General features: G+C 52.4%; 3 protein-coding genes across 7 annotated transcripts; 2 read left to right on the top strand and 1 right to left on the bottom strand.

The window, feature by feature from the left end:
- Positions 1-44: 44 nt before the first annotated feature.
- On the top strand, positions 45-8424 carry LOC144201778 (TSC22 domain family protein 2-like). 2 transcript variants are annotated; one of them, XM_077724545.1, is made up of 5 exons: positions 45-1180; positions 1706-2882; positions 5453-5518; positions 6903-6954; positions 7117-8424. In XM_077724545.1, exons 2-5 carry the CDS (start codon positions 1861-1863, stop codon positions 7465-7467), a joined length of 1491 nt encoding a protein of 496 aa, XP_077580671.1. In that variant the 5' UTR covers positions 45-1180; positions 1706-1860; the 3' UTR covers positions 7468-8424. The 2 variants fall into 2 exon arrangements, with proteins under 2 accessions (XP_077580671.1, XP_077580672.1); XM_077724546.1 differs by lacking the exon at positions 5453-5518 and having other exon boundaries at positions 70-1180.
- Positions 8425-8466: 42 nt separating this feature from the next.
- Positions 8467-11337, bottom strand: LOC144201780 (UAP56-interacting factor-like). Of its 4 annotated transcripts, none has more exons than XM_077724551.1 (8): positions 11041-11337; positions 9889-10023; positions 9704-9833; positions 9465-9531; positions 9290-9348; positions 9107-9181; positions 8887-9004; positions 8467-8772 (listed from the first exon to the last, which is right to left on the bottom strand). In XM_077724551.1, the coding sequence occupies exons 2-8, from the start codon at positions 9914-9916 to the stop codon at positions 8680-8682; spliced, it is 570 nt and encodes a 189-aa protein (XP_077580677.1). In that variant the 5' UTR covers positions 9917-10023; positions 11041-11337; the 3' UTR covers positions 8467-8679. The 4 variants fall into 4 exon arrangements, with proteins under 4 accessions (XP_077580677.1, XP_077580674.1, XP_077580676.1 ...); XM_077724548.1 differs by having other exon boundaries at positions 10410-11330; XM_077724550.1 differs by having other exon boundaries at positions 8899-9004; positions 10410-11328.
- On the top strand, positions 10595-14474 carry cpdp (CPD photolyase). Its single transcript, XM_077724544.1, has 10 exons — positions 10595-10933; positions 11005-11351; positions 11596-11744; positions 11823-12005; positions 12165-12323; positions 12398-12596; positions 13446-13598; positions 13673-13794; positions 13869-14028; positions 14168-14474. The coding sequence occupies exons 1-10, from the start codon at positions 10911-10913 to the stop codon at positions 14314-14316; spliced, it is 1644 nt and encodes a 547-aa protein (XP_077580670.1). The 5' UTR covers positions 10595-10910; the 3' UTR covers positions 14317-14474.
- The last annotated feature ends 474 nt before the right edge of the window (positions 14475-14948 follow it).

The following is a 14948-nucleotide window of genomic DNA, read 5'->3' on the forward strand; positions in this document are numbered from 1 at the left end:
CGTTTTTTTTTGGTACGTGAAGGCGGCACGGACTACAGATAGTATTAGAATTATAGAAAGCCAGAAGTAGGACGTTCGCGGCCATCTCAAAGCAGTGGGCTTCTCGGGGCGTAGAATTGTCACAGTTTGGCTACAACGTTATTCAATAGAAGAAAGAAAGAAGAAAAATAGGGGTAAAACGGCGCTACTTGATCAAATATTAGCTGCATTAAAATGTAAACACTGTTCAGGTGGGCTGTACTTTTGCCAGCAAACACATTTACATACTTTTCAACACTTGTGACAACTGTACTGCAGTATTTGTACTTAACTTGAGTGACCAAAAATACTCTTTCACCGCTTGGAAAATCGCCCTGCTATATTATTAATAGTTTGGTTTTAGTTAACTGTCGTTATTATTAGTACTGCTCTGGCAATTCATTTAGGGTGCCCCTCCCTTCCTTAGCTAGGCTGCAGCGCTCCAACACTTGCCAGGATAGGCAAAACGAAAAATCATATTAGTGTAGTCCTAATGTGGCTATGAACTTTAAAAAAATATGCATCTAATTTACCCCAGCATTGACGTTGAAAGTCGGTGGTCGACTGAACAATGTATAACGCTTTGAAAGGGTTATACATTGTTCAGTAAACTATTTTATCATGACTTTTGCTGACACAAAATGACCGACAAGTGGAAACCATCTCTCCCTTTGGCTCACGGCCCGCGTGGCGCATCTAGAACTGCACAAAAAGCGAGCTCTATAGCGCCCCGCCGCACAAGTCTACCCAGCATTCACCGCGGCAGCAGACAACATATGAACATAGCCATCTTGTCAACGAGTCGGGGAGGTAACAGTAGGACTCTCCGAGTCAAATTCTCCCAATTGTCAAACGTTGACATTGTCAGGCGTTTTTATCACCACTTCCTTCGAAGTCAAAGTTAGCCGTTTTTTATGCTAAGCTAGCTAGCGAAACGAGTGGACGCTGCGCGCCAAGGAGCGCCACGGAGAAGATGTTTCGCCTACTTATTCCGACGTAAGGGGGAGTGTGCGGCGGCAGTGGCGGCGGCGGCAGGCAGACAGTTGGCGTGTGACTTGCTAGCTTTTTTAGTTTTTTAGTTTTGGGGTTTTTGCGACGGCTACGGGGCCCTCCTCGGCCCTCGAGTAGCTCCGGACGGCAGCCACCGGGGTTCAAGTAGCAGGTAAGCCGCCCTCAGACCCGGACACTTTAGGGCTGCGACCATATAACCCTCATCCTACTATATCGCGAGACTCATACGCGCTTTGACGGCAGTAGACGTCCAAATCATTTGAAGTGGGAGGGATAAAAGGGATTGGACGTCTACGTGTGATCATTTCAACTTATTTAAAGAGTTTTAATGTCGTTTTTTCACACTATGGGGTATGAAAATCTATCAATGTGGGCTTATATTGAGCTAATGAGCTTTGTATTGACGGCAATATACGTCTAAATCATTTGAGGTGTGCATGTAGTAGCAGCGAATGATTGGATGTCTGCAAGTCGTTTAGAGAGTCATAATGAGTCATTTTTAAACTTTGGCGCACTAGACGACCAAAACATTCTTCAAGTCTCACCGGACTGTACTAGTCTACAAGTGCTGCATTCAGTCAAAGAGTTTTGCTTTAGTTTTTCCCCAGAATCGAAATACATAACAGATAGCTAGTGAAGTTTTACAAATTGATCACGGATCCATTGTGACCCCCAGAAACCACCAAACCACCTCATGGATAGGACGTGAGTGGGAGCGCCCAGGCGTCGTCAGCCCTCCCTCCCTCCCTCCCTCCCTCCTTCCGTCCGAGGCTCGGGCGGGCGGTCGGACGGAGGATACGGACGGCGCGGCCGAGGGATCGGCGCGCCGCCATGTCCAAAATGCCGGCCAAGAAGAAGAGCTGTTTCCAGATCACCAGCGTGACTCAGGCCCAGGTGGCCGCCGCCGGGGCGGCCGACGACACGGAGAGCCTGGAGGACCCGGACGAGTCCCGCCCCGAGGACGCCGCCCAGGAAATCCACCGCCAGTCGCGCCACGGGCCCGCGTCCGACGGGGGTTCGTCCGAAGAGCTGGCCGACGTGGCGGTGGCGGTGGAGCGCTCGCCTCACTTCTCCGTGCTCTCCGTCACTTCTTTGGGAGACTTCCGGAACGCCGTCGCAGTGGCCTCGCCCCTCCTCGTCCCACAGGCCGCACCCCAAACGCCGGCGCCCCAAGCGGCGACCGCGCCCGCTCCGGGCCCTCCCGCCGCCGCCACCTCGGGGACTTGCACCTCGCGTTTCCGGGTCATCAAACTGGACCACGGTACCGGAGAACCCTTCCGCAGAGGCCGCTGGATGTGCGCCGAATACTACGAGAAGGAGTCCGAGGGCCCCGGCGCCAACAGGACGCCCGTCGGCGCGGCCCCGGAGGGGGACGGCGGCTCGGCCGCCGAGACGCCGTGCCCGGCGGACACGTCGGCCCGGCAGCAAGTCCCGGTCCAGCCTCGGAGCGCCGGCAACGAATTACCTCAGCTGCAAAATTCCCCCGTCTCGCCGCCGCCGTCGGCGCGAGCTCCCCGACTTCCCGACGGACAGCAAGCGAGCGGCCAGAACCAGAGCGAGTATCACCCTCCGCCGACGGGGCAGACCGCCGACCCCGGCGCTCCGGCGTTCCCTCAGACCGTGGCGACGGGGAGCGGATTTCCACCCGGTTTGCCCCAAAGCCAAGGCCTCCACCCGGCGCCGACTGGTCACGGACTTCCCGCGGTCGGAATCGGACCGTCGGAGGGAGGCGGCGTCGGGATATCCGACGGGGCGGCGGCCCGGCCCCTCCTGCCCGAAAGCCTGCAGCTGGCCACGCCCACCGTCGGCAGCCTGTTCGGAATCCACATACCTGGCGACGGGGACGAGGACAGGTAACGTTGTGCCTTTCATTTATGCTCCATATTTTTGTTAAGCGGCTAACGGTGGCGGGTTGTCCCATCCGGCCGGCTCCACATTGTAATGCTTTGGCTTGAATGGTTTGAACTCACCCCCAATGCTAACGTTAGCCCATAATGTCAACGGCGCGTCCACTATTTTGGTGTGTGAATTTGACGTAAAGCATTTGGAAAGAAGTGTTAAGAGGAAGGAAGCGTGTCAGAGGTTTCTCACGCCGCAACTACCAGTCATTTAAAAAAAAAAAAAAAAAAAAGAACAACCGAACCCGTTTGTTGTCATGTTGTGTATTTGAAATGGTCGGCCTAGCATGGAGGGATTCCATTTCACTGCCACTGTGCACTTTTTCGGGTCTTTTAGGGTCTATCCTATGGTGGCCCCACCATATGTTTTGCCGCCCTGTGGGCTGACTTTCTGTACATTTTGGAGCGATAATGCTATGTTTGTGTGACGGGGGCAGGGGTCTCTTTGCTCGCTGGCGCCCTATCGGACGTGGAGCAGCAGTCGCTATTGCGCTGATAAGAGCCGCCCGGCCGGGTCGGCGGGGCGTGTCCACCCACGCCACGTCGTCCTCGTCGGGCCCCTCTGACGCCGGCGACTCGCTGCCGTAACCCGGCCTCCAAAGTTTCTTTGTCGGGACGGACGCAAGTTGCCCTCCGTTGGGCGTCGCGTGGTCTCCGGAGGCACTTTTTTATCCCCCACGTGATTCAAATGTCAACTCACATTTGTTGCTTTTGGAATAGTTGTGTGGTGATACATTGGAAATGTTTAAAAACGATTCTCCCCAATTGGCCCGGCCGGCCGCTTGCAAATGTGGACTTTAGCAGCTCCCCTTCCGTCCGTCCGTCCGTCTTTATTCATATCGGGTGCCCCAAATAGAAACACTGGGCGATTATGGATTGAAAAAAAAAAGGTGATGACATTTCCCTGTGGATGTGGCCGGCCGGCACTTTGCTTTGGCCAAAAGGAGCGCCAGAAGCAAGATGGCGCTGGCATACTTGGAAGGTGATTCACTTTCCTTTAATCCTTTCCAGATGCTTTTAGCAAAGCCGGGAGGGAAGGTGTCAAGGAATAACGCAGCAATGTGGGCTAGTCCAAAAGCACGTGCAACAATTGTACCACTCCATGATTCAGATTTGGGGGGGGGCTGCCTGGACCTATACCACAGTCAAAAAAAAGCAGCAAAGTACTGTAAAGGCACGTGACCATCTTGTCACCCTAGCTATCGTCCGAAAATATTGCCGAGGATCGGGGCGTCGGAATCCGAGCAAAAAAAATGTGGTGTCATTGGAACCAGAACCGCCCGCGAATGACCTGCCCTCCTTCAACAACCACTTTGGCACTATTGTTTGTCATGTGAACACGAGGAAGTCACCCGAGCCGCCTCCTTTTGCCCACCTTTTCTAGGCGTTTGTCTCTAGGGTTTGGGGGCGGGGGGAAGCTAACCTTCCTTCCTTTCTGCCCGCCCGCCCGCCTGCGTTTGGGGGTCTGGGACACGATGCCGTCGTGGCCCGCCAAAGCCAAGGGGGAAGTTTTGTCACGGCGTTTGGTCGCCAGCTGGCGGAAGCCGCAACGGACGGTGTGTGCTCGCTCGCTCTCCGCTTTCTAGGAAAAGGAAGGGCTCCGGGCGGCGGCCGTAAATCAACGCCTTATTTCGGCCCAAGCGCTCGGCCCACTTTCTTGGGATTTTCTGCCTGTGGTCGGAGTCGTACTTTTCAAAAGTATGCTAATGTTTGGCTGGGCCGTTGGGTAAAGAAAAAAAAGGGGGGAGGGCAGGAGAGGGGGCCGGCCATTGGGACAGCGTGGGGATTTCCCGTGTACATCCGTTACTGCAGGACGTGGTGTTCTCTCAGCCAAATAGTGGACACTTCATTTTAGGGCTGTACAATAGCATCCATTGTAATCATGGGCTTCAAAATAAGAATAGAGATTGACCCCCCCGCTCCCTATAAACACAGCTCTCACATCTAGTAGAATGGAAGCATCTCATTCTGGTGATGAGCGCCTTTAAGATGGCGAGTATCATATCGTTGAACTGGTTTGCCGGAATGGAAACCATCAATGGAGGCCGTGGTATGTCCGGGGCTATTTTACATTGTCTTGCATCGATGACTTGAATTTGTTGTGGACTTGAGAGAGAGGTGAAGAGTGGCGTTTGGAATCGGAGCACGTCGTTTACAATGGGACGTCCTCTGCCGTCCAAATAGGCGTGGCGGGAAGGCCGGCGTTCCTGGCCATCTCAAAATAAGGACGGTGTCAACACGTAGTATTTGAGTTGCCTGTTGCAAGATGGCTGACATGTGGATTTCTATGAATCTAATTGCTTGAGCATTTTTGTTGGAATATTTACTAACCATTTTGATTTTGACTAAACAAAGAAAGCTGTAGGATACCTAGGATTTATTTGCCCATGGACACATTGGCTAGCTAGCTAGCTAGCTCGGGCTTTTTAAAAAATTGATTTGCCACTTGTTTCTGTCTTTGAACTGTCCTCATTTGTCTTTGTTTCCCCGCCCACCCGTCCATCTCCCCAACGTGGCCGACGCAGGAACCCCTCCAGGGCCTTCTACCGGGCCTTCCAGTCTGGCGCCAGATTAAAGGCCCACGCCGATAGGTACAGTACCGCGTCGTGTGCTGGAATGGAGTGGCCAGGCCTACTTGTATGGAGCGTGTGCGCGCCAGCTTGAGCTTTGCCCGTGGGCCTCGTGCGTGCGTGCGTGCGTGCGTGCGTACGTACGTGCATGCATCGGCCGCTGGACTTGTGTCGGACGACGGACCATCTTTTGAGCACGTATTCAGCCAAATTGCCAAAGTGTCCACGGATCGCACTTGTAGGACACCCCATTGGCCAAAGGGTGTCCCCTTGATGCCTTGCAATGAAATGGTTTGGACATCCCGGCTTTTCTTCTACTAACCACTGTTATGATGTGTCCATTTGGCCCCCGGTTCAAGTTGTCCGTGTCAGTGGTCATTGGCGTTGTCAAAGCGGCTCCGCTCGGCGACGCGCAAAACGCCAGTCCGCTTTTAGAATCGGGGCTCGGCTTTCGTTTCCCGGTAAGCGCGCCGCTCGTCCCTTTTCTAAGCCCGTGGGTCATATGACGTGGGCCGGCCGATCGATGGGATTCTTCTGGCTTTTGTGATTTTGCCAGCTGCCGTTCCACCCCGTGAAAGCGGCCGGCGAGTCGGGAGAAATGTCGTTTGGGAAGCCATTTGACGGCGGCGGCGGGCGGGCGGGTGTTTCCTTTTGACGCGGCGGCCCGCCGGCGCCTCACAGTGGCCGCCTTGTTTTGAAAAAGCCGAGCGCTCAATCCAGGCCTTTGTCGGCCCCACGTCAAATCCGGGCCCTTCCTCGAGCGGATCACGTGGCCCGGGAGAGCACTTGTTATTGCGCTATGCCCACCTTTTCAGCCCTATTGGATGGATTTTCTCTCTTCATTGTGGATGTGCGCGTTGGTCCGGCATCTGGGGGCTTCTTGTCAATTCACCAACGAAATCCGGATGTTATGGGAAAGGAAAGGCGCTGAAATGCCGCTTCCCAAATTTGACGCCAGGGGCCAAAGGGCCTGTTTTGGCCTTGCACTTGAGCGCTCTGGCCAGTAGAGGGCAATCTCTGATCCAATGTGAATGTGAAAAGGGGGCGGCGGCCTCCTCCCACTCGCGGCTTCGTATTTCATTCTAAATGCGGCGCCGCTTAAATAGTCCCCGTCCGCCGCCGCGCCCCCCCTTTCCCCAACCGGCGGCGGACGGCAGGCAGGCGAGCGATCGGGCGGCCGGCCCACCCAGCGAGCGAGCATGCCGTGTAGGTTTTCCTACGAGGAGGTCCCGTGCCGTCCGGCCGGCCCGTCGCCCAGGTAAACCGGCGCGCCCCCCCGCCCCACCTCCAAATGCTTGTGGCCAAAGCCGACGGTTGTGGACGGAAAGTCACAGTGTCTTATGTTCTCGTGAATATTTGTGGGTGGACGTCGACGTGACTGTCTTTGTTTGTTTCTCTCTTGCAGTGCCTCTGGAGCCAATATTGTTGCCATTGATAATAAAATCGAACAGGCCATGGTGAGTAAAGTCTTCATTTATGTGACCCTGGGTGGGGGGGTCATGCCCAATATGGATATGGCACACTGTGTGACGTATACCCTTTTGGGTTAACCTTGACAGTTGAAATGGAATCCTATTTTGTTAACGGCGTTCCCTCTTGTTTTTTTGTGATGTCACCAGGACTTGGTGAAAAGCCATTTGATGTACGCCGTGCGCGAGGAAGTGGAGGTCTTGAAGGAGCAGATCAAAGAGCTTTTTGAGAGGAACTCTGTGCTGGAGCGCGAGAACGCCGTCTTGAAGTCGCTGTCCAACAGCGAGCAGCTCTCGCAGCTTCCCGCCGGAGCCCCGCTTCAAACGCCAGTCCAACAACAACAACAACAATCTCCACCTGAAATGCCAGCCCAACCGCCACCGCCGCCACCGTCGTCGCAGGCCCCGCCCACGCAGACTCCCCCTCAGCCCGACGACAGCCAACAGCCAGCCAACGTCACCTCCGGTTTAAAACAAAACCAGCCGAGCGCGATCGACTAGCCCAGCGAGGACACCGTAGGTTAGCCCGCCGCCAGTGGAGCCGGGACGTACGGACAGACGGAGGGAATCCGTCGTCCCGCGGCGACGTCATCCTACGTTGACCAAATATCAACAACGGGGGGGGGGGGGGGGGGCAAAAGATGGACGCCAACTCAAGAAAAGTTGGACCAAAGGCCACCGACTTGAGCACAAAGTATACGCAGTGTTAATGCAATCATCCGAGCACGGACTGGGGGTGCCGTGACCCCTTTGGATAAAGGGAGGGAGGGGACGTCACCCGGCGTTAAGGGAGAGTGGGATTATTTTTCTAAAGAGAGCTGCCCTTACTTGCCTTTTATTTATTACATTTGTGGCGCCCTCTATTTTCGTCCAATGAAATGTCAGCGCCCTGTAACGGATTTCTTTGACTAAGTTGACATTGGACGGACGGACGGACGGACGGAAGTCAGAGTGGAAATCAAAATCCAGCCATGAAAAGAGCAGCGTGGTCAAAAATTCTGTGAAGAAACAAAAAAAGCCGCGGCATCCCTTTCTCAAATAAAAAGGCATGGAATTGTGCCCCCATCCAAAGATTTGCTGGCATTTTTTCAAATGGAATTGTTCCATTTTCTGCTTGGACACGTTCCACACCCCTTTTCCCTCTTTCAGTGCCAATCGCCGCCATAGACGTCCCGTCCCGTGTTGTCCATTGATGGGACTCGCTCGCTCGTCCCCTTCAGCAAATGACGTTTCTAGTATACTAATTTTACACTTGATTTGTATCACGACACAGGATGAAATTGCGATGGCGGGCAAGCCAGATGACGGCTGAACGGGACGTGGGCGGAGCCCCCACATTCAAGAAATCAAGTGAGCCATGTTTTCTTTCTTCAAATGCTGTTGCAATTTTTCATATGCCGATAGTTTTGTTACATTGACAATTTTGTGCTATTTAAATAAAAGCAATATTCAAACGGAGTTTGCTTTTGTGCCGGAGACACACACAAAAAAAGACAAGGATAAATAGCGAGTCAACTATTTTTATTCTTTTTTTTCCAATTGGGAATTTGAATAAACTCATTTCTCACATTGGAAATATTTCATTCCATTAGAAAGTTAGAAAAAGCCTGTTGTTTTTTGACAAGCAGCTAAACGCCGCCCATGATAAAAACACTTAAAAAAAGCCGGCCAACGTCCGTCCACATCTACCCGGGCCAGGAAAAGACTGGTCGCTCAGTCCACCAGCACCAATCTGCCGCCTTTACCTGTGGGAGCGCGTCGGGCCTTTAGAATGCCAAATCTCTCGTTCAAGCTCAGTGACGTTTGCTACCAAGAAGAAGAGAAAAAAAACATTTCTTCATTTCAACCTCATTTTGGGCCCCAAAAAACAGGAGCAAACAAGCAAATGTTAGTAGTACGAGACTGGAAAAGGGCTCCTACTTTTGGCCTTACCGCTTTCCCAACACGGTAGATCTGAAATCGAAGGGGCACTCCTCTGGGCCGCTCCTCCCGGCTCACTCGGGGCGCTGGGGGGTGCAAAGTCCAGGCCCGAGGAGGTCTACGCACACAAAGTGCCCTTTCAACGTGGCCTTTAAAAGGTAACATTCTTGCTATACTAAGTATCGCATGCATATGTATTTCTGTGCTTTGTGGCTCTTACTCGGCTTGAGTCATGGCGGCGGGGTTGTCTATGGAGACGGTGAGCTGTCCAGTGTTGTTCGTCCAGCTGCGCCATCTGGTGGATAAAGAGCGAACGGACTTCAAATAGATGGGAAATCCACTAAGTGGTGTTTTTTGGGGCTTTTTGGCTCTTTTCTCGAGTCCGTTTGGGAGAAACACTCACGGACGGCTTCCGACGGGAAGCGGGCCACCGGGATTTGGTTTCCGCACCAGCGCTCGCACCTGAATTGAAGCCAAAGAGCCAGTCAGCCGCTGGGATTGGCGGCTGGGATTGGCGGCTGGGATTGGCGGCTGGGATTGGCCGCTGGCTAATAACGCTAGCTAATAACGCTGGCTACCTTGAGTCCTCGCCGATGAAGGAACGTGGCTTGGCGAGCGTCCGTCTGACGAGCGGGAGGATGACGTCTACAACAAAACAACGCGCACATTTCATTTTGTACTGTGACCTTTGACCTCACAACCCCACTTTTGAATCACTACCTACAGGAAAACTCAAGTTGGCCTGGCCCTCAAGACAAACCATCAGCATAAATAACCCAATAGAGTAGGGTACGGCACGGGGCGAGGCTTTTCTCACCGCTGTTGCCGTGGAAACGGGCTTTTGACTGCCCTCTGCGTCTTGGGGACTTTGAGAGCGTTTGTGCCCAGCGGACGGCGTCCAAGGAAGGCCCGGGCTGCGCCTCCTCGGAACACGCCGCCTGGAACGCCTGGAGGTCAGGTGTCAAGAAGGCAAGGCCAAGAAGAAGAAGAAACGGGACCTACTTTTGGGGTTTCTGGAGCGGCCTTTCATGTTTCCCCGAGTTGTCAAAGGTGTCTTTTGCGGTGGGCCGGCCGGATCCGTCTTGGCCGGTTTCCTCTTCCGATGTCGCCTTTTCTTTTTCAGGCGAATGATGTCGTCTGTCCAAAATCCAAGTGGTCAGCCCCGATACGGTGACGTTTTTCCCACACCAGACAGACCATACAATTAGAAATCTTTCTATTTGTAGCGTCCCGTGTTTAAAAAAAAACTGCATCAATTCAAAACGGAAACTGGTGAAAGGAAAATGATAATAGATAGGCTTGTATCATAAATAGGGAGACAAAGTATCACCATTTCGACATATTGGCACAAGATTTGATGGAGGCAATCAGACAATCTGCCTATGTTGCTTTTCTGCAAATGGTGGGCATTTACGCGTGGACTGATGACCTTTTTCAGAAAAGCTCATGCAAGCCAACACTTTTGACTGACAGCGCCATTCCCGGGGCATTTTTAGACTCTCGCGTCATGCCGAGGACCTTACCGAGTGACATGTCCATTTTTTCACGAAGCGGTGATGTTTTCAAATGACGTTTATTCAACCCTGAGGACGGCACCCAGAACCCAACGCGGCCGGCCGACAAAAAACAAACAAACAACGGCGTGACGTCGGATTGCGCTCAATGCTTCAAGCTAAATTGTCGTCCTGGCCCGAGAAACGCCCCTCTTCCCGTGTAACAGCTACTGCGCACGCGCGTGCTGCTCCGTGGGCGCGACAAGCCGAAAATGGGTGTGCCTGGTCGATGGCCGCGTACCATTTAGTGGATCCGAAGAGCGAAGACAAAAAAAATAGATCTTTCTACGCGGCCCACTGATAGAATCGAGCCAAACAGAACGCGGCCCACTGTTGTTACAAAACCTGTCGTAATTGCTTGTGTAAACTCACGTGCGGCGTGTTCGTGTACAGTAAATGTCATCTAACGACGTTCATTTTTCTTAATTTCTAGCGGCAACTCTTTTCTCTTCTCCTTCACTCTCACCGTTTATGAGACCTTGTCTTTACAAGAGGTAAGTCGCGCTACGCTTTTGAGTCAACTTGTAGTATTTGCCCTTTAGCACTGTTGCGTTCTCTCATTCAGGTGGAATTTTCAAAGGACCTTTTTCTCTTTGCTCACCGAGTCACTCGCCGCCGCAATGTCCGACAAAAAGCGCAAAGCACCCTCTGCTGCCGTCGAGTTTGGTAGCAAACGACGAAAAGTGGCTTCCTCTTCCCTCGCGGAGAAGAAGAAGAAGAAGAAGGAGGAGGAGGAGAAGGGGGAGAAGAAGGAAGCGGGATGGATGCAGAAGCTCGTCCAGGAGCAAAGGCGTCAAAACCAGGACGTGAAAGTCAACGAGAAACGCCTTCGTTTCATTTCCGACGTACGAGAGACGAAGGAGGACTCTGCGGGGGTGCTATATTGGATGCTCAGGGACGTGAGAGTGCAAGGTGAGCGAGAGCCTGACGTCACACTGACCTTTTCTCATGGCGTCACTTCACAGGCTGACTGACATTGGAACCAATCCCACTCCGGTTTAACTTTTTAATATCAGATTTTTCATTTCACATCTTTTACTTTGATTTTGGGCATTATTTTTGGCTCAATTTGATGTACCCAAGCATTGCAGTGTATGTGACAAACTGGCCATCATCGATGAACCAGTTGAAACTGACACCCTTTTATTTTTTTTAGATAACTGGGCCTTTGTGCACGCACAGCGCCTGGCACTGGAGAAAAATCTTCCTCTCCACGTCTGCTTCTGCCTCTTTGCGCCCAAATCCAAGCTGTCCACACGCAGGCATTTCGGTTTCTTGCTGAAAGGGCTGGAAGAAGTGGAAAAGGTAGAAAAGGCCCGAGAACCAGGTTCTCCTCCGACCCGCGACCCCCTCGCTTGACCTTGCCTGCCGCTGTCCCCGCAGGAATGCGCATCTCTGGGCGTCCCCTTCCATTTGCTGAGCTCTTCGGCGGGCCAAGCGCTGCCGGCTTTTGTGTCGGAGCGCCGCTTCGGGGCGCTGGTGACGGATTTCTCACCTCTCCGGGAACCTCTCCAGTGGTTGGACGAGGTGAAGAAGGCCCTTCCGCCGGACGTGCCTCTCTTTCAGGTAAAATGAACTTTGCCATTGGCAAAAATGATGGGGGGAAAAAGCATTGTTTTTGGCACAGTTGGAAAGAGAGCCCCCTGGTGGCTTAATGGGTGGAGAACAAAAAAAAACATTTCGTCAGCTCCCCACAATGATGAACTTTGTCTTTTTTTTGGACAGGTCGACGCCCACAATATCGTTCCGTGCTGGGTGGCCTCTCCCAAACAGGAATACGCCGCCAGGACGATCCGTGGGAAAATCACCAAGCTGTTACCCGAATTTCTGACCGAATTTCCCGCCGTGGAGAAGCACCCGTACGCGGCCGACAAAACTTTCAAAGTAAGCCAACGTTGACTTGTTTGGCTCTCGCCGTCGGTCGAGCCCCGCCATTTTTTTTTTTTGGGTCCGGTCAGCCGGTGGACTGGGCCAAAACCTTGTCCTCCCTGCCGTTGGACGACGGCGCGGGGGAGGTGGAGTGGGCCCGGCCGGGCCCGGCCTCGGGGTCGGCCGTGTTGGAGTCCTTCGTGGAGCGTCGCATCAAAAGCTTTGCCGCTCAGCGTAACGATCCCAACGCCGCCGCGCTCAGCCAACTCTCCCCGTGGATCCGCTTCGGTGAGTAAGAGGGCAGACTTTTTAGCCGGGCTTTGCTAAAATCCAAATGCTCGTAAACCGTACTTAGATATTAAACTATCTCTCTTAGATATTAAACTATCTCTCTTAGATATTAAACTATCTCTCTTAGATATTAAACTATCTCTCTTAGATATTAAACTCTGTCTCATGAATATAATTTTGAGAGCTGGCTTCAAAAGTAAACTCTCTGTCACCATTTGACCGGCGACCAAAAGACTGGCCAGCGAGCGTCCGAGCACCCAGACGGCACAATTCCAAACTCCAGCGTGACGAACCCCCGCCTCGGACTGTTGTCACCGTAGTAAAACTGGAAAGAATATCAAAAGAAATTGTCAAAATATCCTTCCACGTCAATATTATCTTATATGTGGTCAAACAGGAGGGAAGTAAAGAACGGGAGCTGGATTGGCAACCACCAAAGTGGTGCTTTGGGCTCCATTTTGGCACAGCTTGAAGTTTCCCACCGAGCTTTAAGTGCTCTCGCAACTGCGCGCAAATGGATGGCGAGCTCCTTCACCGCGGCCGGCCACTTTGCGCGCGGCGGGTTAGCCGGGTGTCACGTTGCTCTTTTACCGACTCCCCGGCCGTAAAAGGACTCCCCGGCCATGGGGCGGCACGCCGCGACTGCCGCACTTTTCCGCCGTGGTGCTCTGACCGTCACGTGCACTTTTGGCCTTATAAAAGAGGATTTGTCAGCGTTTGATTTGGCTTCGTGCTCCAAAACGCACTTTTATTTTGGGACGCCTGAAATACGCCGGCCTTGACGTAGGCCTTTCTTTCCCACGGAAATGACTGTTTTATATTTTTCTTTGCCTCCCCTCCCCTCAGGACACCTGTCCGCCCAGCGCGTGGCGCTGCAAGTGCAACGCCACCGCAAGAACGCCGGCGAGTCGTTGGCGCCCTTCATGGAGGAGCTGGTGGTGCGGCGGGAGTTGACGGACAACTTTTGCTTTTACAACCCCCTTTACGACAGCCTCCGGGGTATCTTTATTCCCTTTTGGCGGCCCCCGTAAAAAGTGACCCGTGCGAACCGGCGGTGGCTTTTTCCCCCCCAGGCGCTTCGGAATGGGCCCAAAAGACCCTGCGGGATCACGCCGGGGACGAGAGGCCTTACCTGTACAGCCGAGAGCAACTGGAGGAAGCCCGCACACACGACAAGCTGTGGAACGCCGCTCAGGTGGGAGGAGCCGGGAGATTTTCTTGCGCCCGACCGAGTCGGTCGGATTGACTTCATCTTTGTCTGCGTGTCAGTATCAAATGGTCTCCGAGGGCAAGATGCACGGCTTCATGCGCATGTACTGGGCCAAAAAGATCCTGGAGTGGACGGCTTCGCCGGAGGAGGCGCTCTCCATCGCCCTCTACCTCAACGATCGCTACGAGTTGGACGGTCAGGACCCCAACGGATTTGTGGGTCAGTTTTGGATATTCGTGCACACGCTTGCCGAAACCATGCCTGCTTCAAATCTAAAGCTCTTTGTGTCACCTTTATTTTTAAAAAAAATCAAATTTCATTGACTATTTTTTTTTTGCTCATCTTTGCTTCCTTTTAGGTTGCATGTGGTCCATTTGCGGCATCCACGACCAGGGCTGGCCGGAGAGAGCCGTTTTCGGCAAGATCCGCTACATGAACTACAACGGATGCCGCCGCAAGTTTGACGTGGCCAAGTTTGAGGAGAAGTATGCTCCCAAAAACCTGTGAGAGGCTTCCAAAATCAAAAGCGGCATCTTCAATTTTATTGCTTGGTTTTTCTGCAACATTTCTATGCCGCCCCTTGTCAAATGCAGGTCAAAATGATGGACGCTCTTGTTTTGTACTCCTGTTCAATTGTCAATACAATAACCATTTGGACCATGTGACCTTTTTTTCATCTTATCAATGACTGCCAGCCTCCCCACTTCAAACGCATTAGACGTCTACTAGCGATAAACTCATTTCAATGTGGTTTTTAAGAGCCAAGCGATTGGGCGTTTGTGCCACTTAATTAGGGAAGGCTTTTAAAAGTGATCTAATAGGCTTCTTATTTTTCCCAACGCAGTCGTAAAGATTTATATAACATGGTGAAAGTTGCATCACATCTTCTAGAAGGAAAGTGTTCCATGAAATCTTAATTAATTAGACTTATCAAGCTAGTATTTTCAAAACATCTACTCTGGGCTCTTTTTGCCATGTCAAAAATGTGCCCCTGTGTTGTTTTTGCACTAATTGGGAAACAGAAAGGGTCTGGTAAAGTTCAGCCTTTGTAAAATAGCAATTAAAGTATGAAAATGGCATTAAAACGTCATTACATATCAAAATAACACTTTTATAACTGGAAAATGGCCTTCCTTCCC

The sequence above is a fragment of the Stigmatopora nigra genome, chromosome 9 (genome assembly GCF_051989575.1).
Source record: "Stigmatopora nigra isolate UIUO_SnigA chromosome 9, RoL_Snig_1.1, whole genome shotgun sequence".
In the NCBI taxonomy this organism is placed as follows: domain Eukaryota; kingdom Metazoa; phylum Chordata; class Actinopteri; order Syngnathiformes; family Syngnathidae; genus Stigmatopora; species Stigmatopora nigra.